Source organism: Periplaneta americana, chromosome 1 (genome assembly GCF_040183065.1).
Source record: "Periplaneta americana isolate PAMFEO1 chromosome 1, P.americana_PAMFEO1_priV1, whole genome shotgun sequence".
Taxonomy (NCBI): Eukaryota; Metazoa; Arthropoda; class Insecta; order Blattodea; family Blattidae; genus Periplaneta; species Periplaneta americana.
In genome coordinates, this window is record NC_091117.1 from 52,645,028 (window position 1) to 52,668,957 (window position 23,930).

General features: G+C 38.4%; 1 protein-coding gene and 1 long non-coding RNA gene across 2 annotated transcripts in view; one reads left to right on the forward strand and one right to left on the reverse strand.

Moving 5' to 3' along the window:
- The window catches only part of LOC138695364 (protein gooseberry-like), a 213,486-nt gene extending 189,796 nt beyond the window's left edge, over positions 1 to 23,690 (forward strand). Inside the window, exons 6-8 of the mRNA XM_069819785.1 lie at positions 7,868 to 8,058; positions 13,631 to 13,802; positions 18,808 to 23,690. Coding sequence (XP_069675886.1) covers positions 7,868 to 8,058; positions 13,631 to 13,802; positions 18,808 to 19,121 — 677 coding nt within the window. The 3' untranslated portion in view covers positions 19,122 to 23,690. The remainder of the gene's footprint in view (positions 1 to 7,867; positions 8,059 to 13,630; positions 13,803 to 18,807) is intronic.
- Positions 1 to 23,770, reverse strand: part of LOC138695375 (uncharacterized) — a 112,505-nt gene extending 88,735 nt beyond the window's left edge. Inside the window, exon 1 of the long non-coding RNA XR_011331141.1 lies at positions 23,684 to 23,770. This is a non-coding gene — a long non-coding RNA (uncharacterized lncRNA). The remainder of the gene's footprint in view (positions 1 to 23,683) is intronic.
- Positions 23,771 to 23,930: the final 160 nt, after the last annotated feature.

Consider the following 23,930-nt stretch of genomic DNA (forward strand, 5'->3'; position numbering starts at 1 on the left):
ATAAGATGATACTATTTATACGAAATGGCCACGGCTTTTCCTATAGAAAACATTGGGATATATGCCTAGGTCTGTTATTAGTAGGTGATTTGTGACGTTTATTCATTAAATCGTGAATTCCTTTCGATTCTATTCTGTGCGTCAGCTTCTACTGTCTTCCATTTAAATAGCTACATAGGGAAGAAAAATTCTGTTAGTTTCGATTCCGCTGAGACCAGCAGCATACTGCATTGGACATTCTGTCTCGGACAGGACAGTTTTGTCTTGGACCGTTCGATGTGACTGTGATTGCACGCATTGTTATGAGGCTCCAGCATACTGCATTAGACGTTCGTCCCGGAACATTTGTCCGATGCAGTATATGTTGCAGCCTCATAATAATGCGTGCAATCACAGTCACATCGAACGGTCTGAGACAGAAGTGTCCTGTCCGAGACAGGATATCCGATGCAGTATATGCTGCAGCCTCATAACAATGCGTGTAATCATAGTCACATCGAACGGTCTGAGACAAAAGTGTCCTGTCCGAGACAGAATATCCAATGCAGTATATGCTGAAGCCTCATAACAATGCGTGCAATCACAGTCACATCGAACGGTCTGAGACAAAACTATTCTGTCCGAGACAGAATGTCCGATGCAGTTTATGCTGCAGCCTCATAACAATGCGTGTAATCACAGTCACATCGAACAGTTCGAGACAAAAGTGTCCTGTCCGAGACAGAATGTCCGATGCAGTAGGCTATATGCTGCAGCCTCATAACAATGCGTGTAATCACAGTCACATCGAACGGTTCGAGACAAGACTGTCCTGTCCCAGACGGAATGTCCGATGTAGTATGCTGCAGCCTCATAACAATGCGTGTAGTCACCGTCACATCGAACGGTTCGAGACAAAACTGTCCTATCCGAGACAGAATATCCGATGCAGTATATGCTGCAGCCTCATAACAATGCGTGTAATCACAGTCACATCGAACGGTTCGAGAAAAAACTGTTCTGTCCGAGACAGAATGTCCGATGTAGTATGCTGCAGTCTCATAACAATGCTTGTAATCATAGTCACATCGAACGGTTCGAGACAAAACTGTCCTGTCCGAGACAGAATGTCTGATGCAGTATGCTGCAGCCTCATAACAATGCTTATTATCACCATCATATTAAACGATCCGAGACAAAACCGTCCTGTCCGAGACAGAATGTCTGATGCAGTATGCTGCAGCCTCATAACAATGCGTGCAATCACCGTCACATCGAACTGTCTGAGACAAAACCGTCCTGTCCGAGACAGAATGTCCGATGCAGTATGCTTCCGTCCTTAGTAGGAACGGCTCTTAAGATGTACGAGCAGAATTCAGATATATCATAATTAAAGGAATATTTGGTTAACGATACATGTATTTTTAATGAAGAAGATCCTAACCTTTATCCAAGACAACACTAATCGTAAATATTTTGTTTTAAAACAGTATATAATCGTAATGTTCTTCGTTTTAGGGTACCGTAAAGTTAAGTAGTACAAATATTGTTTTGCATAGCCTAGTTATTTTCTAAAGGATTTACATATTTATATTGTAATATTTGGTAGGCAAGCCTATATAGGGTAGGCCCTACAATGAACTTGAAGCACATATCTTAAAACTTGTCAAATCTTTAGCAATATGAAACAGTCTTTGAGATATCATTTTCATTATTGATCAATTTCTGATAAGTTATCTTGTGAAGTACTAAATTAGAAGAAAACTTTGAAAGTGTACAAGTAGCTTAACACTTCTTGGGCAAGACAGGGCTCTTTAAAGAATAACCGTCTAGTAATTGGAACAAGTGTGATAAGATCACTTATGAGCTCGTAACACAATTTGTGTACAATCAATGGAAATATTTTCAGAAAAGTGTTTGGTTTTGCAAGACTCAAATGTGACAAAATGAAAATGCGCGGAAGAAGAACTCTACAGTTATTGAACGGTAGTCTATCTTACACGATCAAATTAGTGTTAGATTCCGGTCAAATCCTACCAAAGTTTGAGTGGAAAAACGACTATTACTAACACTCACAATCTTCAGAATGTTTGCAATGAAAATATAACCAATATACTATGTTCATCTGATTAAAATAACTTGACAAAATGAAGAGCACAGGAGAAAAAGCTTGATAAGTCCAGAATAATGATCGATTATCGGTTTTTGATGTAATGTAATATCTTAGGTAGTGTAGATTTGTGTAGTTTAATTGTACAGAATAACAACCTCATTAGTCCAAATAAATTTGAAGAATGATAACCCAAAGACAATAGAATTGAATGGGTCTTGAAACTTTTAACTTACTCTCCTGTAAAAACAGTAAAATGTGACTTATCAGATTTTGCCTCTGTACTCTTCGATTGTGAAAGATAAAAATTGTCATTATGGTTCCAACGGTTCCTGTTCTGTTCTAGCCCAATTGTGCATTCTAGAATGGAGTATTTCGAACCCACACTAACTAATTACTAAGGTCCGCTGGGTACCCAGGTTGGAAGCAAGCACCCGCCAATCGTTCATAAATCAGCCGCCTCCTCGTGTGTTCATAGTTATGTCTGCAACTTATGTACCATGATTATGATTATGCTCATTAATAAATAAAAAAAACAATAATTAAGACTCCATGTTAAAAAAGCTTTCACCTACAATGTCAAACTATTAATAAAAAATTGTATAAAATTTGCATTAAGTTTTGACAAATCCATCCATTCATCCAATGACACTACAGTTCAGGTTTGATTCTTGGCCTCCTGCAGTTTCTGCCTCCATCCATTCATATTTTACGCAGCTAGTTTCCAATTTCGACAGTGGAGAAACTTAGCAGCATCCTCCTTGACTTCATCTTCTCTTTCTCGGTCTTCCATGTGTTCAGGTTGCAGAGAAATTTGCTCTGAGAACTTTCCTAGGTATTCGATCAAGAGGAAGTCGTTGTACAGATACGGAAATAAAATGTGAACGGAGTCTTGGTAGGAGTCCTCCTAAATTTAGGCAACAGCTTCGCAAGACTGTTCACAATTGGCATACATTTAGGCGTTCTTGTTTACTGCACATGCGCAATGCGTTGTATCTGGAAGTTCGTAAAATTATGCAGCCCATTTTTCTCGGTCTGTACATGTCCTGCCCATTCTAACCTTTTTTCGCTTAATGTAAGTGAGAGTGTTAGGCTCTTTAAACATATCACAAAGTTCACAATTATATCTTATTCTCCACTGTCTTCTAACATGAACTGGTCCAAATATTTTCCTAAATACTTTCCTTTCAAACCTGAGAGGCACCATGTATGTACTGTTCTTATTTAAGTTTTGTATAGCTTTATTTTGACTACACAGTATTCAAGTCTCTACTTTTCATGACTTTCAGCAATGAATAGTATGCGTTATTTGATAATTTCAATCGTCTTTGAAGTTCCACAATTTGAACAAATAGTTTGAGAAAATGGTATCAGCAGGGCCGGGTATTTATGGAGGTCGCGGAAATCACCACATAACAGATATACAATCTTGACTAATCTTTACGAATTAAGTGATTCTGAATAATAATATGCGGATAAAACAATCACGACAAATCGCGAAAATAGCGAAATATGAACACATTCGCGAATTATTACTATTGCGTCGTTTTATAGCGAATTTCATATTCTGAGTTTTTTTTTCGGATTTTTTTTTTCACTTGAATTTGATAGAATTCAGCATTTTATTAATAAGTGTTAATTTGAGGGCTGCAAGTTTTTTTTTTTTTTCGTTTTTAAGGAATGTGTGTTAAATATAGCCTCAATCCAACAAATATCGTGTATTGGCCATACCGCACCTTTACTAGAATCCAACGAACCTTTCATGATTATGCTCATTCTTACTGAGTTAATACTCCGAATCCAAAATAATTGTATTTTCCAAAATTTCCATTAATCTCTACCAAGAGTTCAATTTCCAACAATCTCCGCCGACACCAATACTAAAAAACACAAATGATAAAATTAATCTGAATAAATACCTGCCCCTGGGTATCAGACAAAAAATAAATAAATTGTCACTCCAGAGTTTAATTATTGCCAACTGAGATAAAAGAATCTTACTTATTGTGGATATCAATCAACTCAGCAGGATCTGTTTTATGATTGGTGAAACCTTTGTTCACCCCATCTGCTAAGTTACAGTTTTTTAAAAAATTCAAATGAGGTAAGGTAAAGCATACGAAACAGTTGACAAACTGTATCAAGCATCCTTTACAAAAAAAATACACTAATTAGTAGACACTGGGAAGTTAGAATTAGAATGAATGTATGACAATTTCGTTATATTCATGCCATTTCAATAGTAGTCTTCCATAGCAGCCTATACCAGTTCCCCTAATGTGACTTTTTTCTTTCGAGCACAAGGAGTAAATGTTTTCACACAGCAGAGCAGCGTGCTGTCCCCGCAGCCGGTAGCCACAATCTCATTTATTCTTCGGTTTTTCTTTGTGCCGCGCTTTTTGTTCCCCTGCTATTGTGAAAGGTGTGCGGACTGCCGCTCACACTAAAGGTTACAATCTTATTTCTCTCTTGGTTCTTCATTCTCCATATCAAAAACATTCGCCCTATCGCGTTCTTCTGTTTCATATTATGTTCTCTAGTAGTTACAAGATCTGAAGCTACAATATGCAATTTTAGATCATATTCCCTTATAGGTTAAACTAATATTGAATTCATATATTCATGTAGATATAATTAGATCGTCTCATACTCGTAAGTAATCTCGGTATTTTAAATTTCATTACATTTACTTATTATTATTATTATTATTATTATTATTATTATTATTATTATTATTATTAGTAGTAGTAGTAGTAGTAGTAGTAGCAGCAGCACCAGTAGTAGTAGTAGTAGTAGTAGTAGTAGTAGTAGTAGTAGTAGTAGTAGTAGTAGTAGTAGTAGTAGTAGTAGTAGTAGTAGTAGTAGTCGTCGGGGGCAGTAAACTGCACACACGTTTCAGGTATATGACCTAAAAGAAGATAATTTACACACATGTAATTTGCACACACCGATTTTGGATATGTAATCTGCACACGTAAACAATCCAGGTAATAAAAACAGGATGTAAATTGCACACAGCGCTACAATGGCATATATTTACTTTCAACATACTCACTATTACAATATTAACGTATTAACCAATAATTTGTATTGGTAGGTGGTATTTTGCTCGCTTAATGAATTCCACTGGGGATATATGCCCCTCATTAAAATATTTTATATTTCTCTCTATTCTTTCCTCCTTAAGGAACACTTATTTTTAATTTTTGCAGCAGTAGATATCCCCTGAATGTTCACGTATGTGTCTATTTGAAATTCAATTAACTTATTTGTAAAAGTATAAATATCTGGATGAACAGAGTAAAATGTGTTGTTGAATCTAATATGAAAATACGCACAGACATTGATTAGTTATATGCTGCAAGCTTTCTTTTTAGCTGCCCAGATTGAAGGAGGAAAGGCAGCCTCATCGTCTAAATAGCTGTCTACTAAATAGTCACGAAAGTTATCTAGTCTTTCATCTTGTGGCTTAATGACCACTAAATCAGATACAAAACAGTCGGAAATCTCATGTGGGTTTAAAAATGGTAGACTGGATATAAGTTTTAGCCATCACGTTTATATTTCTTTATGAAAGCATATTTTTAATCTGACGAAGTCAAAATTGACTTAGGTGGAATCTACATCCAATGGCATTGGCCTCATTCCATACAACGTTTATTACAGCATGAATATTACTTATAAACTGTGTTCAAGAGCCAATGCTTTATGTTGAACTGCTGCGTAACTATCCGTCCAAGTCTAACTCTTACAGTACCTCTCTCCTTCCATCACAAGCTGCGTAAGTCAATTGTGCTTGTCACCCGTAACATTGGTTGACATTCCGTTCGATTTATATGTCATTTATTAAAAAAATAACCCGAGTTATGCTGTGTGTGCAGTTTACATACGACCCCTACCACCTAGGTTTTGTTGTGTGTGCAGATTACGTACCACAAGTGTATGGCAAAGGTATGGAAAAAATATACCAGAAAAGTGTGTGTAGTTTACCTTCGCCCGTAGTAGTAGCCTATAGGGCGTGCGGTAGCAATTCTGTTAAGCCATAACGGTTCAAAGCCGGAAGGTCGAGGGCTCGATTCTCTCTCCTTCCGGCCAAACTGTGGCTCTAAGGTTTACTCAGCATCTAACAGAAATAAGTAGAATGTAAAGGCTGGTCTACAATAAACCGGGAACGAGAACCAGAACGAGAATGGAAAGCGGAGAACGTGAACGTGAAGATTTTTTATTCACAATAAACCGAGAACGTAAACTGTTATACATATCGATATGTCTGTCAATAACGATATGTAAAGTCGATATTACGTCTTCTGATGTTATTTCTGTATACTTGACCAATGGCATTCTCTCATTAGTACAAGCCAGTCAACATAAACACAGGTTAACCAACTTCGAAATTTAAAACATGGAATATTTAAGAATTCAATTCACGTGGTAGTCTGGTCACATATGCACGTTGCATATATATATATTTTTTTTCTTTTTTTTTTTAAATTTTAGTAGGTTATTTTATACGCTTTATCAAATCGAACCCGGGCCACCTGGTTTCGCGGCTAGGCGCGCTAACCGTTACTCCACAGGTGTGGACCGTTGCATATGTGGAAAATGATTCTACTGAATTCCTACGTTAGTTACAAGCAAGGAATGGACAAGAAATTATGTCAGGGCCTCCTTACTACAAAATATACGACGACCAAATAGCTTTTTGATGACAACAGAATGAATCTAGTAGGCTGTGATCAGAAACGAGAACAGCAAAGTTAAAACATGGCGAACTCTCCGTTCCCGTTCCCGGGTTCCGCAAACTTCTCGTCAATTGTGAATGCTCACATTTAAATACATTTAAAACATTTTTCGTTCTCGTTCTCGTTGTAGTTTCCGTTCCAGGTTTATTGTGAACCAACCTTAAGTCTTGGCCGACTGACCCTATACCGTTATCTACAAATTGGTTGTCATAAATAAATATCTTTGTTTACTGCAACAGAAATATTGTATTCGCCTATTATATAATCCTTGTTTAGAAAAAACTGATATCTTCCCCTTATTTCCACGTGGAGGGAGAGTTGCCACGTCGTATGAATAAACTTCAGTAGTAGTCGTTGGGCGGTCAAGGATCGCTAGGAATGTGGCAACTGGTTCAGAGCTATTTGGGTAGGAAGTTGTAAATCTGTTATGCGAACGTTCAAAGAAATCACGGAACTGCACAAGAGAAAATTGTACGAACTATAGCCCACCAGGGAATAAAGACGGCGAACACGTAGGGCTGACATTCCTACTGCTGTTAATGCCAATTATATGTAGACTAAAGGTAAGAGTCTTGATCTCCCGTCAATATCTGGGCAGATTTACCCTCTAGTGGGATTGACTTTTTATTATTTTATTATTTTATTTTATTGCGTTATTTTACGACGCTGTATCAACATCTAGGTTATTTAGCGTCTGAATGATATGAAGGTGATAATGCCAGTGAAATGAGTCCGGGGTCCAGCACCGAAAGTTACCCAGCATTTGCTCGTATTGGGTTGAGGGAAAACCCGGAAAAAACCTCAACCAGATAACTTGCCCCGACCGGGATTCGAACCCGGGCCACCTAGTTTCGCAGCCAGACGCGCTGACCGTTACTGCACAGGTGTGGACACTTATTATTATTATTATTATTATTATTATTATTATTATTGTCATACATGTAACCTGATGTGTCTTGCACTTTGTTTCCGTCTACACCGGCCATAAAGTTAGTCTCTGGAAAATAACGAGGGTCAATATTAATTTTCTCCGCAGTGTCAGAGCATCACCACTCCACGGCGCTGTACTCATCGCACCATCACCAGGCGGCCATGTTGCAGGGCATTGGAGCCACGGCGGGGGCTATGAGCGGTGCCCCTGGAGAGGGGCGCGGGTCCAGCGCCTCCAGTTACACCACCATCGGAGCCAGCACCTACCCCTCCACAGCGCCGATCCTCCCCTCTCAGGTGAGGCTCACCTTCTTTTGTAGCGATGATAACTATACGAAGTTCTTACGGGAATCATTTACGAATTTAAGGAACAATGTTGACGCAGAATATAACCTACATCACATTTTGTGTAGAAGTAGGCTTACGATTTTTTGGATAATTTCGTTTTCTGCCTAAGGCCAGATCCTTCACTGCAAACCCAGCATTCCCAATTTTCCCTATTTTCCGTCTTCCTTTTTATCCCCATAATACTCTGCATACATCTTAATGTTATCTAACATCCGATATCTTCTTCTACCCCGAGTTTCTTTTCCCTTTCACCATTCCTTTCAGTGCATCCTTCAGTAGCCAGTGACCCAGCCAATTTATTTTTCTCTTCCTGATCAGTTTCTGCATTATTTTTTCTTTACCCACTCTTTCTAGCACAGCTTCATTTCTTGTCTGTCCATTTCGCATGCTCCATTCTTCTCCATACTCACATTCCAAACAATTTTATGGTCCGTCCCAGGAATCTGTACAGTAACTTAACGCATATGGGGGCGGAGTCTACCTGTGCCGGAGTGTATTACGGGCAGCATCAGCTCGAGACCATTAAGGGGTAAGATGCTCGTGGTAGAAGGTAGAGCAGAGTTCAGATAAAAATGATTCCCTCCCTGCAAGCGATTGCTAGCTTCGTTCAACCAACACCTCCCCCCAGAACGATCATTGGCTCTAGCCCTCCCACATACCACTTTCGCATAGGTCTTGTTTCGTCTTTCTACTCTACAGATTCCTGGGACGGACCATAGTTATTTCTCTCCACTTCGCAGTAATGTCCATGTTTCTGTCGCATAAAATGCTTCACTCCACACAAAGCAATTCACTAGTTTCTTTCTTAGTTCTTTTTTCGAAGGTCCGCAGAAAATGTTCATTTTTCCTATTAAAAACATCATTTGCCATTGCTATCCTCCTTTTGACTTCCTGGCAGCAGCTCATGTTACTACTTACAGTACACCCCAAGTATTTGAAGCTGTCCACCTGTTCCACTACCTCATTTCGAATTCGCAAGTTTATCTTCTATATTTTTCTTCCGCTAACCATGATCCTCGTCTTGTTTGAATTTATCTTCATTCCATACTGCTCACAGTTGTCATTTAGCTCCAGTAGAATATCCCTTAGTATCATCTTCTCTCCTGCTAACAACGCCATAGACTATCATCAGCAAATCTTATGCAATTCATTTTTCCTTTTCCTATTATTACCTCTCCCAAGTTCTGAAAACAATTATTCTTCATTAAAAGACCCCAGAGGTCCCAGCGTGGAGGTGAAGAGAGTGAATTTGACTAATCAGGTCTCCGAAAATCATCACAAGGGTTAAATATCAGTTCTATCAGGGTTTTTGACCCGATCAGAGATCGGAAAATCCCAGTTACCTTTGCGCCCCAGAATAAAGACATAAACGAAAAAAAAAAAAAAGAAAATAATAATTAAAGAATGGAAGATATGAATAATTAATAAAGAAAATAATGCAGAAAAGAAGAAGGAAAGAAAGAAAGGAAGGAAGGAAAGAAAGAAAGAAAGGAAGGAAAGATAGAAATAAGGAAGGAAAGAAAGGAAGGAAAGATAGAAATAAGGAAAGAAAGAAAGAAAGAAAAAAGGAAAGAAAAAAAGGAAAGAAAGAAAGAAGGAAGGAAAGGAAAAAATAAGAAAAGAAAGGAAAAGAAAGAAAGAAGAAAGGAAAAAAGAAGTAAAGAAAGTAAAAGAAAGAAGGAAGGAAAGGAAAAAGAAGGAAAAAAAGGAATAGAAAGAAAGGAAAAAAGAAAGAAGAGAGGAAAGAAAAAAGAAGGAAAGAAAGGAACAGAAAGGAAAAGAAAGAAGGAAAGAAAGAAGAAAAGGAAAAAAGGAAGGAAAGAAGGAAAGAAAGAAGGAAAAAAGAAAAGAAAGATGGAAAGAAGAAAAGGAAGAAAGAGAAGCCAGAAGAAGCTACAAGAGTGGAAAAGATAAAATGTGGAAGAGAGAGCGACAACGAAAGATACAAATGTAAATAAAGGGGAAAGAGACATATGGAGAAGATAGAAATAATAGATGAGTAAATTGTTAAGTCAGTGGGGACAAGAATGAAAAAAGAAAGGAAGGAAGAAGAAGAAAATAAAAAGAATCGAAGCCTCAGACAGGAAGATGTTCCGGCGGGTGGCTTGCTGACGTCATGCGCGCATTAGAGCGTGGCACGTTCACACCTTTCCGCACAAGTTGACGCGCTTTCTCTGCGAAGACCGACCCATACTCGTAAACAATCAACCGTTAAGTAAGACCGCGGCGTGTGAACAGGACGGGAGGGCCCCGAGAAGACCTGGATGGAGCCTGACCCGCAGGCGACCTCTGCGGTCGGTAGCGAAGATGAGCTGGGGGCCGGTCCGAGCACGACGTAATCTCGGATCGAACGGTTTGGCATGCGCTTCCGGATCGGACATTAAAGTGTACTTTGGTTACAAAAATGTGATTTCTATCAGTAATAAATCTTAACGAATGCTCTAACAGTTTTAGACAAAAAAAAATATATCTTGAACAAAATATATATAGTGCTCTAGCCCTTCATAGTCTAAAGTAGTGGTTCCCAACCTGTAGTCCGCGAGTGATTCGAAAGGGATCCGTGGAAACGAGTCATGTTTTAAAGGGTATTTCAATTAAATTTAACTTTATCATTTTCTCTGATTTTTCTCATCTTCCTTGTTTTGCTTGTGTCAGAGATTAACAGGAAAGAGATTGCCTGAGGGACTTTTCTTAGCTTGCAAGTCTTGCCTGCCTATTTTATATTGTTAGTTTTTAAAATTCTCTAAATTCAATAAATTGTCAGCGTCCAAATTCAACAGTGTTTACCGTTCATTATGAGATTGAAGCAACGATAAAAAAATTAAATTTGTAGTCTCGCTAACATGGAACCGTCCCAGGTCGCGGGGCTTGAATTTAATGAAAATGCATATTTAAGCTAATTGAAGCATCGGCTGGAACAACGTTATAAGTTACATTTGGTAAAATTTACAGGAGCTGCAAAAATGTGTACACATACAACGTTGTTCTTATGGGGTAGGAAACTTTTGAGTGGACAAATTTCACGTACTGCATTGATGGACAGTTGCAAGCCAAGGAGTATAGCAAAGTAACATGGCATACAATATTATTACACGGAAACACGCCGAATGAAAATTTTGTAACTTACAACGTTGTTCCAGCCGACGCTTCAATTTTCGTTCGTTACGAAACGTGGTGATAGCCGTTCGATTCGCTTTTTCCTCGTTTACGAAGCTATTAATGAAAATTAGTAGTGGCAACCTGGTATCCATGCATCTTCAAGTGAGTTATAACACGATTTGGAGAATTCTGAGAAAACATTTTAGTCTTTACTCATAGGCTATAAACTAAAATCAACGTTCGCACTCAAAGTGAAATGCGGAAAATATATGATTCTGCTTTATTATTTGTAGTAGTAGATATTAAACTTAATAATCATTGGCTGGACAAAGTTTTCTGGATAGACGAAACACAATTCTTTCTTAAAAGTGAAGTTAACACAAGTAATTGCAGAAGTTGGTCAGAAAATGACGACCAGCTTTAATTTTTAGTAGGTTATTTTACGACGCTTTATCAACATCTCAGGTTATTTAGCATCTGAATGAGATGGTGATAATGCCGGTGAAATGAGTCCGGGGTCCAGCACCTAAAGTTACCCAGCATTTGCTCATATTGGGTTGAGGGAAAACCCCGGAAAAAAAACTCAACCAGGTAACTTGCCCCGACCGGTTATCGAACCCGGGTCACCTGGTTTCGCGGCCAGACGCGCTAGCCGTTACTCCACAGGTGTGGACCGGTTTTAATTCAACAAGAGCTTAACGATTTGAATTCACTGTATTGTGTGGCTTCGCTTCGCAATTCATCATTGGTCTATACGTCTTCAAAGTACGCAACAATGAAATAATATAGACTATAGACTCTCACAGAAAACGTGGAGCGCTACTACAATATCGTCGTTGTTCCTGCAATAACTCCTATGTGCAAAATATAAAATCTTTCAGTAGGAAAGAAAAACACGTTTATTCATCCTATGGCAGCCGTACATAGGAGACTGTGAATTCTTACATTTTCGAAACAAAGAAATATAATACATATAGGAGATTTTATTATTTGCTGTATCACTATTTAACAACTTCAGACCTGAATTTATATTAAACAAAATTGAAAAAAAAAAAAAAAAAAAAAAAAAAAAAACTGGTCACATAATCATTCTGGGGATCCAAAATTCCCAAATCAAGTCTTCACAGAAAATCAAAATTTAGGGACAATTTTGATCCCTGGGGCCCCAAATTTTTTAAATTTATTTTTAATTCAGAAATGTTTCAAAAATAATATTCTCCATTTCTATCACATTGAATTTTTCAAAATATTAAAAAGTATCGAAGACATTCCAAAAAAGAAAAAAGAAACAATGTACACTATAATGTACATACATCAGGCCTGAAGGGATTAAGTTATTTAATAGAGCACAAATCTAAAAATCGATAAATATGTCAAATAGGAGTTATTGCAGGAACAACGACGATATGCTATAGAACATCGTCAGCCCTAGACAGAGGAATCACGACCTGGAAAACATAATTTTCATGCACGATGATGACTCACCGTCCCACATCTACACACCTGTAAAAAAAGGCGTTCTCTGGAACACGAACTTAACTGCAAAATCTTGCATTTGAGATATAGGACATCGAACATTTTAGATCTCTTATAACAGCATTGCGCAGGACGACATTCAAATGTTTCTAGACGGCGCTATGTTTGTTAGAGTGAAATAATAGGAGCGAGATGTGTTGTTGTGTTATAAAGAATTCAATATATGCTTGAAACGGAAAAACCTCGTAATGTAAGTTAAGTTGATATTCCAGGAACGCCTTAATTAATTACACGGATCTTCGGTGATCGTATCAGTAGGCACTTTCCAACAATATGGCCTTCACGTTCTCCAGATCTCAATTCAGCCAACTTTAGGTTGAAGGGTTACTTTAAAGAACGAGTTTCCGTGGCACATCCAACAACTTCACAGGAACTGAAAAATGCTATCTCGCAAGAAATTTGGAATATTCAAATACCATGTCTGTAAAATGCGAGGCATCGTGTCGCATAAAGAATGCTGTTTATTAAACAAGATAACGACGGACATATTACTAATGTTTTGTAAATACTAAACCCCGTTTTTTCCCCCAGCACAGTGATGTTTCTTTTTTCTGCGTCAAATATTATTATAATATTATTTTACAACGCTTACTGCTTCTCCTGGCTTAGTTACCTCATCGATGTCATTTATGAGGTTCGTCTTCGGACAGTTGACTAAACAACAAAAACTGCTTCTTGTAACATTCAAACTGTTGCACCACTGCCTTGAGCAAATCAGACCCTTGTTCACGTGAACATATCGTTCAAAGCGACCCCAAGAATAAGATCCGTGAGTGCCGGTACAGCTTCGTGATCACCTTGTTTATCAACTGCATGATATGCTAATGAAGTGGAGGCGTAGTTGTTAATGGACTACCAATTAATCACGATTCTTGTCTCGTTTCAGATGTCCACGGGTGGACCCCACTCGCACCATACCGGAGCCTCGCACCACCATCTCAACCAATCTCCACCGCCATCTAGTAGCAGCACCATGAACTACCAGACTTCCTCGCATCAGTTGCCCCCGACTCCATCGGGTCTCACTTTGATGGGCACCGTGCCGCCCACTTCTACAGGTCAGTTGCAACTTTACGCCGAGATCTTTCAAATCTCAAAATGAATTTGTGACCTATCCCTTATTTCACACAGATGAATGCACCCTATCCACTTCAAATTTAATAAAGATATAGGTTTAAAAGGTACAGTAATTTCGCCTGCCATGTCGTTCCTTGTTGATCCATCTGACTTTATATTCTTTAGTTTTGAAAGCTGCTTGTACACGATCAAATTTTTCTTCAATTTCAATAGTTTACAAGAAAATAACAATTCTATCAGCGACATATTTACAAACAAAACTTTCGGACAGCCTACCCAAATTTTACCCCTGCGGGGTACCTTAGCGGCTAGACTTCCGGCCTGTCACGCAGGCGGCCTGAATTCGAGTCCAGGTCAGGTCTGAGATTTTAAAATCCATAGTGACATTTGTAGACAACAAGTTACAGTTGGGGTTTTTCTCAGAGTTCTCCCGTTTTTCCCCATATTAGACATCTACATTATTCCGTCACCATTTCGTCATCATCCCATAGCATTCCCCGATCGCCGGCTGGCAATACACGGAGGGGTGTGACCTAGAGACGAAGTGGGGGGAGTCGCCTGCTCGAAATCTGGGTACGCAGCGAATTTTATTGTAGTTAGCGGGTGTGGGTTTGAGAATGCGCCTAACTTGAGGGTTAGAGCAATAGATCGTAGCGGATCGCAGTGCTGGGTCATAGTGCTCTCTCCCGTAGATTTCATTCCATTCCTTACTGCGATTTTTATGGACATGAGGGCGCTGAAATTGCGTACAAAATTATTAGTGCCGCGCAGTCTCTCTCAGTTATAGCTCGTCATCGAGAATAGCTACAGGTCTGTGCAACCACTCGTTTTATTTGTAATCACTAGGCCCCGGATTTTTATGTAATATCAAAGAGCAAAATATGTACATAAAAATGTAGTAAATATCGGTGAAATACGTAATTAAATACGTAATATTAATAAAATATGTAATTTAAAATCATTATTTATTAATGCATTAAATTCACAAAAATGTCGTAACAATTTAATTGGTCAGTTGAAGTGGGAGGATGCAGCCTGGAAAGTCGATTTGCCATTTCCACCCCAGTGTATAGTTTGCAAATATAACTTGTCTCTTTCACAATCTATGCTCTTTCTTGTGCCTAAGATTTCCTAGAAAAATATTTTTGTGTCACACACATAATGGTATTTTGATTTGTCTAACACCCGATCCAAATCCCTCGCTAATAGCCTACTTTAAATTTGTAACAAAGTTAAATGACCTGCGCACCTGACCATCCCAGATTCTGAGAAAGCATTAGTGCAAATGTATAGAGTTAAGGCACTCCGAACTACTGTTTTTTTTTTTTTACAGATAAAGGGTTGGAACCTCCAGTTTTATGTTTATTCTATTTTTAAAACAACTATTCTCTTAAGCCAGCTTCAGAAATTGAAGTATTTTCTATAGTTGTGAACAGAACATAACGATGTCAATTCCAGGCTCTCCCTCTTTACCAGCATCATGTACTATAGTGAGAACAAAGACGGCCCTTCAGGTGGTGTTATGGGACAGGGACATCAAGATTTATCTCCAAGTATATATGAAAGAAAATTGAATACTTTACTCTGAAAAATGAAACGAATTTAATACAAAAAATTAAAAACTCAATAACTGACTAGATATGTACAAAAATGTTACATTCTTTACGTAATATGTATAAAAAATATATATATATATATGTAATATTACTAAGAACATGTAAAAATATGTAAAATGAAACTCAACTATAACCATATAAGAATCACAAATCGCCGACATTTGTCATTTTCAGTAGTCTACAAGTAAAGGAATGCAACATGGAATTACCATGGACGACACTTTGTCCCAACATGGACGGATTTTAGGTTGGCTATTGCTTGCCTATATTGACGTCACGGAGGCCATGGGTTCGAAGGTACTGCACTGTGACAGGAAAGGGCAACCTGTGTGTGCTGCACCGGAGAACGAATCTACGAACGTTTGATTTGTTTAGGATTCGAACCTATGCTGCTCTCTGCCGCTGCCTGCTTGTTTTTCGTTGTAGTGGCTTACCTATAGATTCTAAATACTAGGCCTACTGATGCCGTTGTCACTTAATGGCAAGGTGGTTGTGATCGTGACTCTGTGTGCAGTAGTGTAAACATAATACAATGCAGTCAGACAAGAGTCTAAACTGAATGCAATTGCAACTGCGTTTGGAAGTGAGTATTTTAGTGTGGAGGGCGACAACATAAGCTGTAAAGTGTGCAACACAGAACTGAACGTAAACGTTCGTTAAGATTTACAGAAGCATTGTGAAACGAAAAAGCATAGTGAACGTTTGCCGTTATTTCTCTCATCTGCTCGGTTTACAAACTTTGAATTTTATAATGATTTGTGCGAGATGATGGTATCGGCGAGTAGTCCAATACGCAAGCTCAGTAATCCACATTTTCAGCGGTTTTGGGAAAATACACGTCTAGAAAACTGTCTAGTATAACATCAATGCGCACAACCTATTTATCGTCTGTATACGAAAAGCTATGAACCCATTCGAACAGTTATAGGCCTAGGTAATAACAAAATATTAGTATGTAAAAATGAGACATCGGATGCTGTGGGACGATAAGTAGCTCACGTTGTTGTAGGAGTGATGTCCTCCAATGAGCCGGAAAAGAAATTTTTGTTGACATCGGAAATACTAGAAAAAATAAACTGCAATTATTGTTAATCTTTTTGAGATGCAGCTATGTATAACATCGTGCGATGTTGAGCGAACTTTCTCCCAGCACAAGCATATTTTTAGTGAAAACAGAAGCAATTTCACTTTTTCACTCTTAAAAATGCACATTGATATATATTGTAACGGACTACAGTTTGTATCAGAATAATGTACGTAACTCGATTGCAAATACTTGTGTGTAATTTGACTAACTCGTCGTTGTTGTATATGGTGTTGTAAATATGTGTATGTGTAAGTAATATTATTGTAAACATGTAACTAATCAAGGCAGATGCTACGCGCATACATACTACATGGCAGTGGTAACCTGTAGAAACGTTGCATTTTCGTTCCGCCGATCTGTACCAGCAAACAGTCGCATGCTGTCGCTGGGCTGCTCGTATCAACTAGTAAACACAGGTACTCTATACACCAGTACCAGTGAACCTCGTGGCGAACTGGGACAAAGTGTCGTCCCTAGTAATTACATAAAAATCCGGCCTCTAGTAATCACGAATTCTGCAACATTAAAGTGATAATAGACACGTACGATACATTTTGAATCATAATGAAAACAATTGTTATGAGCTGGGACTCATTTCGGAATGTCGCGTCAAGAGACAATATAAAGGGTGGAAGTGAAATAATCCTGCAGATTAAAAGGGACGATATTGTACATTTAAATGGATAGAAAACCTACATTATGTTTAAATGTATGGTTAACTAGAAAATTAAATTGGAAGTTTCAGCAGCCTGGCAACATCGTCGCTAACACAGTCCTGTTTCTCGTAATAGAGATGTAGAGGTCAACGAACTCAGGTCTGTCTCCCTACGTGAATACCTTCCACCATCCTCTCTGGCTACATCGTTGCAATTTGATTGCATCAGTCAGTGGCTTGAAAATAGTGGCCTTTAAATTAAATTTACACGAAAAACGCCCACGCTATTGAAATACACCAGAGGGATAAATGATTATTCATTAGATTTTCTATCGAAAAAAATGTTATGTTTTATTTAATGGCGCTCGCAACTGCAGAGGTTATATCAGCGTCGCCGGATGTGCAGGAATTTTGTCCCGCAGGAGTTCTTTTACATGGCAGTAAATCTACTGACACGTTTTCTATCGATATGGTCAAAAATCATGATCGTACTCGCAATAGTTACCGAATAAGAGGGTTTTAAATACTTGGAAAAAGAAAGAAAACTTTTTTTTTCTGAGAAAACTATGAATTTTCTATCAATATGGCGTTATCTTTTGTGTTACATACATGAGCTACTCTATTCGCTCTGAAAATCCGCAGGATTATTTCACTTCCACCCTGTAATATTGCACATCCTTCATTAGTTACTTCTCTTATCATAAACCCATACGTCCACACCTGTGGAGTAACGGTCAGCGCGTCTGGCCGCGAAACCAGGTGGCCCGGGTTCGAATCCCGGTCGGGGCAAGTTACCTGGTTGAGGGTTTTTCCGGGGGTTTTCCCTCAACCCAATATGAGAAAATGCGGGTAACTTTCGGTGCTGACCCCGGACTCATTTCACCGACATTATCACCTTCATATCATTCAGACGCTAAATAACCTAGATGTTGACACAGCGTCGTAAAATAACCCAATAAAGTAAAAAAAAAAAAATAAAAATAAACCCATACTCTCTACTTCTAAACTGAAATAAAAATAAAACATTAAAGCCAACACAACTGCAGCTTCATTTCCGAAATTGGCTGACGTATTCTACGTGCCGGTATAGGTCTATATCTGATACAGAACAGCATTTTTTCTTCTTATTTAAATACGAATTAATACATTTCATAATTTATATTGATCTCTTAAATAGGTAAAGAAAATAAACTATAAACAGTAGCACTCGCAGCATCATAAAGAAACTGAATAATTTTGAAATGTTCACCATTTTTGAGCAGTGGTCAGCGTGACTGATTGCGAAACTAGCGGGCTCGGGATCGAATCCGGTTGTGACAAATTGCCTTGCTGAGGTTTTTTCGAGGTTTTCTTTCAATTCAATAAGAGCAAATGCTGAGTAACTTAGCACCGGACCCTGGGTTCATTTCGCTGCCATTATGACCATCTTCATCCTATCTACTTCCATATTCATGCCATCCTACCATACAGAATCCGACCTATCAGAACTAGATTCTTCACCAAATCACCAAAAAGTAGGCAGAGGCGCAGATGGGTACAAAAATTGTTGTTTTGAAATATTACGTGAAACACCATCTGTATTTGTGTTGCCTTGTTGAAGCTGCTAATTAATTTCTTACTATTCTCAGGCGATGCTGAGCAGCCGGGCCCACCAACCACTGACATGGGACCCACACTGAGCCCCAGCAGCAGTTGGCCCTCCATGACCACCACGCCCGCATCTGCCCAGCCGCACCACCATCACCATCACCACCGCAACATGACCACACCGCCGCCTGCAGGTCTGATGAACTCCAATCATCATTCGCTGTCGCCCACCCTCCACTCGAGCACCGCGGCGGCCGGCATCACCAGCTTTAGCCACCACGCCACCCCTGCGGGCTTCATGGCCCAGAGCAGGCCGCACCACCATCACCACCAGCCGTTCTACTCCTGGTACTAGTGGCAGACGCTATCAGCGCGATATCCCATTTTCATTACCACCAGCAGCAAATTCGCCTGCATCTATAGAGTTAACAGACCGTTCTGTAGGCTATGATAAATGTACTGCATTGTAGTGTATTTGCTGTTGCTAGGGATTCTTTCCTTCCGCCTGCAGTTTAAACGAAAACCCTGTGACTTATGAGAGGTAGGGGAACTGCCACCCAAGGTCACAGTCTAATACACAGACTATGCCCAAGGTTTCAAAATCTGTTCTTCAAGCGTTGTGTCTAAATATCGGTTTCAATTTGATATTATAAGGCAGAAGATTTTATAAGTTTACAGTTTACCCACATAAAAATCTCTGATATTAATTGGTATCGACTTACTTTCAATGTAGTTTAAATACAGATTCCATGACGTTTGCCACACTACATTTCGCCTAAAGAACATCTAGCATAGGTACTTCAATTACATAATTATACTATGCTTTTCACATATGTTCATTTAACTTGCTTAAAATTAAAGTACGGTACCAACTTTGATTTGCTTGATACTTTGTCGCATATTATACAGGGTGATTCACGAGGAGCATATTTCCGAAGACATTTTGAGCAAAAGATGTCATATAAACATGAGTCCTATTCTCAACATTTTCAGAGTTACACTAATTTGAAGTTTTTTGTAAAATACCATTATTATTTAGTTTTAAGGGTAAAATAATATTACAGATAAAGAATGAACTATTCAGGAGTATCATTTCTTTAATTAGCTAGTATTCTGAAACTAAAAATGTGTTGTGAATTCCATAGTTGCTTCGTACAGATTTTTTTTTTTTTCGATTTTTAACTACAAAATCACATTTTTCTTACGTATTTATCACAAATTATTGTTACAAATCATGTCACTCTTGTAAATTCTTTAAGATTGTACATTAGGATGCAGAATTAAACTGTAAAGAATCAAGTTCCTAAAGTCGTATAATCTGTAATAATTATTAATGAATTTAATTTTTAGTTAAAAATTGAAAAACAATCTGTACAAAGCAATTAATAACACATTTTTAGCTTCAGAACACTAGCCAATTAAAAAAATGATACTTCCGAATAGTTCATTCTCCATTTGTAATATTCTTTTACTCTTAAAACTAAAGAAAAAAGGTATTTTACTAACAACTTTAAATTAGTGTAACTTCGAAAATATTAAGATTGGGACACATGTTTATATGACTTTTTTTTTCTCAGTATGTCTTCGGAAATAAGCTTCGTAAGTGGTGGTAAATCCTCATGAATCACTATGTATCCGAAATAACTAGCACTTCGTTTCTTGGAATTTTAAAATGTGTAATTTTGACATAACGTTCATTACTATAGTTACGTGCTTTGAAATTGTTGAGATTGTTAGGTAATACAATATTTTGGTTTTATGCGACAACAATATTTGAAGTGATAGAAGTGAATTAATACAGACTACACGATGTGATTTTATTTGTCTTAGGCCCAGTTTACGATAGCGGAATAAATCTTTGAATAGTTGGATAATTTCAAGAGAAAAATTGTTCCGGGGCCCCTGGTTGAACGTACCAGCTCTCAACCGACTGAGCTATCTAGGAACTCCACCCGACATCGTCTCAATTCTTTTCCCTTATATAAATACAACTCGAATGGACTGACGAGACTCCAGAGACCCACATCGAGTGCATACAAACTCTGTGTGACTTGGAATTGTGGTTTTGTGTTAACGTACCTACAGTTACGCATATATTATGCAAGCTAGTTTTCAGGTAAAGCTCCCTGTGAAGCAGACTTGAATAATTTCAAGGGAAATAGCTGAATAGTTATTCGTGAAATAGCCTAATTCTAAAATAAATTGAGTACTATGTTGTATGACGTTCCTTTTATTCTAAGACTATCTATACCATAGTTAGCCGAGTTGGGGCAGATATTGGCAGTATTTCCAGATGGTGCTTAGTTTATAAAGTGCAATCACAATACTGTACCAGTAGGCGTAATTGTTTAAATATTTTTTGAATATACGAGGCGAGTCCATAAAGTAACTTTCCCACTCGTCCCACAGCTAACAAACCATTTGTTGCGACTGCGTGTACGTGATAGAGTAATGTCCTGGCATGGCGCATGCGCTAGCGGAACTTCCCGAGTGCTCTCTGTAGCTTCATTATATTGGTTAAAGATGGATGCTCCTATTCCAGCTCCCGTCGCGTGTGAAGTTTGGTCAGTGATAAAGTTTTTGAATGCAAAGGGCATAGCGCCGATTGAAATTTATCGTCAGCTGTGCCAGGTCTATGGGCCTAACATCATGAGCGTTGCTGCTATAGACAATTTTCAGCAGGACGCCAAAATGTGCATGACGAGGAGCGCAGTGGAAGGCCAACCATCATCACAGACGACCTTGTGGAGCAATGCACCATCTGCTTGCTAATGACGTTAGGCCCATAGACCTGGCACAACTGACGATAATTTCAATTGGCACTATGCCCTGTTCATTCAAAAACTTGATCACTGACCGCACTTCACACGCGGCGGGAGCTGGAATAGGAGCGTCCATCTTTAATCAATGAAACGAAGCTACTGAGAGCACTCGGGAAGTTCCGCTAGCGCATTCGCCATGCCAGGACATTACTCTATCACGTACACGCAGTCTCTTCGCGCAACGTATGGTTTGCTAGCTGTGGGACGAGTGGGAAAGTTACTTTATAGACGCACCTCGTATTGTCACTAATTTGCCTGCGGAGTTAAATAAAGAAATGAGTAAATCAAAACGAATCATAAATCAGAACTAGGCTATTACATTGAAGATAAACTTAAGCTATTTGAGATAGTGAAGGATTATAAAAACGTGCTAGAAAAAAAAAAGATGTAACTTCTAATCAAAAGATATAAACATGGGACTATATAGCTAGTTAATTTAATGCTCAGACAACTAAGCCTATCTGCAGGAATGTAGAACATAATACTGATATTATGTCGAGGACATCATGCTAGAAGGGCGTATCAACAAAACTGCACCTTTACATTAGAGCCATTTAAATGTAGAATAATTTTTTTCCATCCTTGTCTATGTAACAAAGTACATTCTTTTATCCTTCCTCATGTCAATTGCAATTCTCAAACGTTTTGAAATATATATACTGTAGTTTCAATTAAAATATTTCACTAACGCTGTATTTGTTGATACGCCCTTCTGGTATGATGCCCTCGATATTGTAATAATGCCTTATGAATTTGCTTTAAATTTAATCTTCATCATTTACAAAATACTATTTCTATACAATGCTGACAATGTGAACTATTTTTGCCTGTCATATAATACTAGATATATTCCAAATTACATCACTGATTAATTTCAGCACGCTTAAAACTCTGTCCTATCTTAACTTAAATATTCTCCATCGTTATGTTCATTTCATAAAACGAATCTATACGTAGCTTCCTCAATAATGACCGGATGATTACCTGTACCTCTGCACAGCGTTAATACACGCCTTCATCATATAGGCTAATGACCAACTTCAAGACGTGCATCGTTCTTCTCCTGCTTAGCTGTCGATATTCATTTGTGCTCTTAATAACTGCAGACCTCATTTCTTAATTTCGTTCCGATTGCCCATCTTTATGTACACGAGAAGTTAGAACATTTCCATGTCCAGCTAAATCCATGTAGCCTAAGTGTAAATGCCTCTCGACTTGTTTGCCTACGGTCTGGAAATCGGTTCTTATATTTCCATACAGCAGTTGCCATATTACCACTGCATAAAATAATGGACCTATCATTCATTTGTATTATTTTTGCGCAAAACACATCACTAACCTATTCCCTCGTCAAAACCTACCTAACCTTATCACTGACAGTGGAACTACTTGTTACTAACATATCCTTCCATCAAACTCTACCTAACCTTGCCACTGACAGCGGGACTACTCGTCACTAACCTATCCCTTCATCAAATCCTATCTAAACATGTCACTAATGGTGGGCTTACTTGTCACTATTAATCTATCCCCCTCATAAAACTCTACCTAACCTTATCACTGATAGTGGGCTACTTGTCACTAACCTATCCCCTCATCAAACCCTACCTACCTAACCTTTTCACTGACAGTGGAGCTACTTGTCACTAATCTATCCCCTTAGCAAATCCTACCTTGTCACTAACCTAGCCCCTCCTAAAACCCTACTTATTCAATATAAGTGGGTCTACTTGTCACTAATCTCTCTTTTCATCAAATCTTACCTAACCTTATCACAAACAGTGGGCCTACTCGTCACTAATCTACCTCATAAAAACCTACCTATTCTTATCATTAACACTGCGTCTAATTGACACTAACATATTATTTGGTTATCATCGTAACGGCACGTGTTAAATCTGCTGTACCGAATTCTCCGCTTTAGCAGATTTATTTTGCCAGATGTTAATTATACCGGTTACACACACATCACGTTCTGTAATTACCAAATGAAACGTTTCCGGATACGGATTCCTATACGAAAGTTATTCATAATGATCTCCTCTATCATCCCTAAAATTTGCAACAAAATCACAGAATCGCTCTGTGGACTTACCACTGGATCTGGTTGGCTTCTAGTCAGGGATGCAGTCCGTACTCACTGTCAGAACAGCCCAACATGTAAAATACAGAGCCATGGCAGTAGCTGAAAAAATGATAATTAAATTTTCTTGATGAGGTGCTTACACAACCTCATACATGGCGTAGGTTGGTAGGATATAAAAGGAACGTGTGGCACAAAATAAAACGAAGTTGTAACAAAACTAATATTTATGAAACTACTTATTTAAGATCGACAGGCG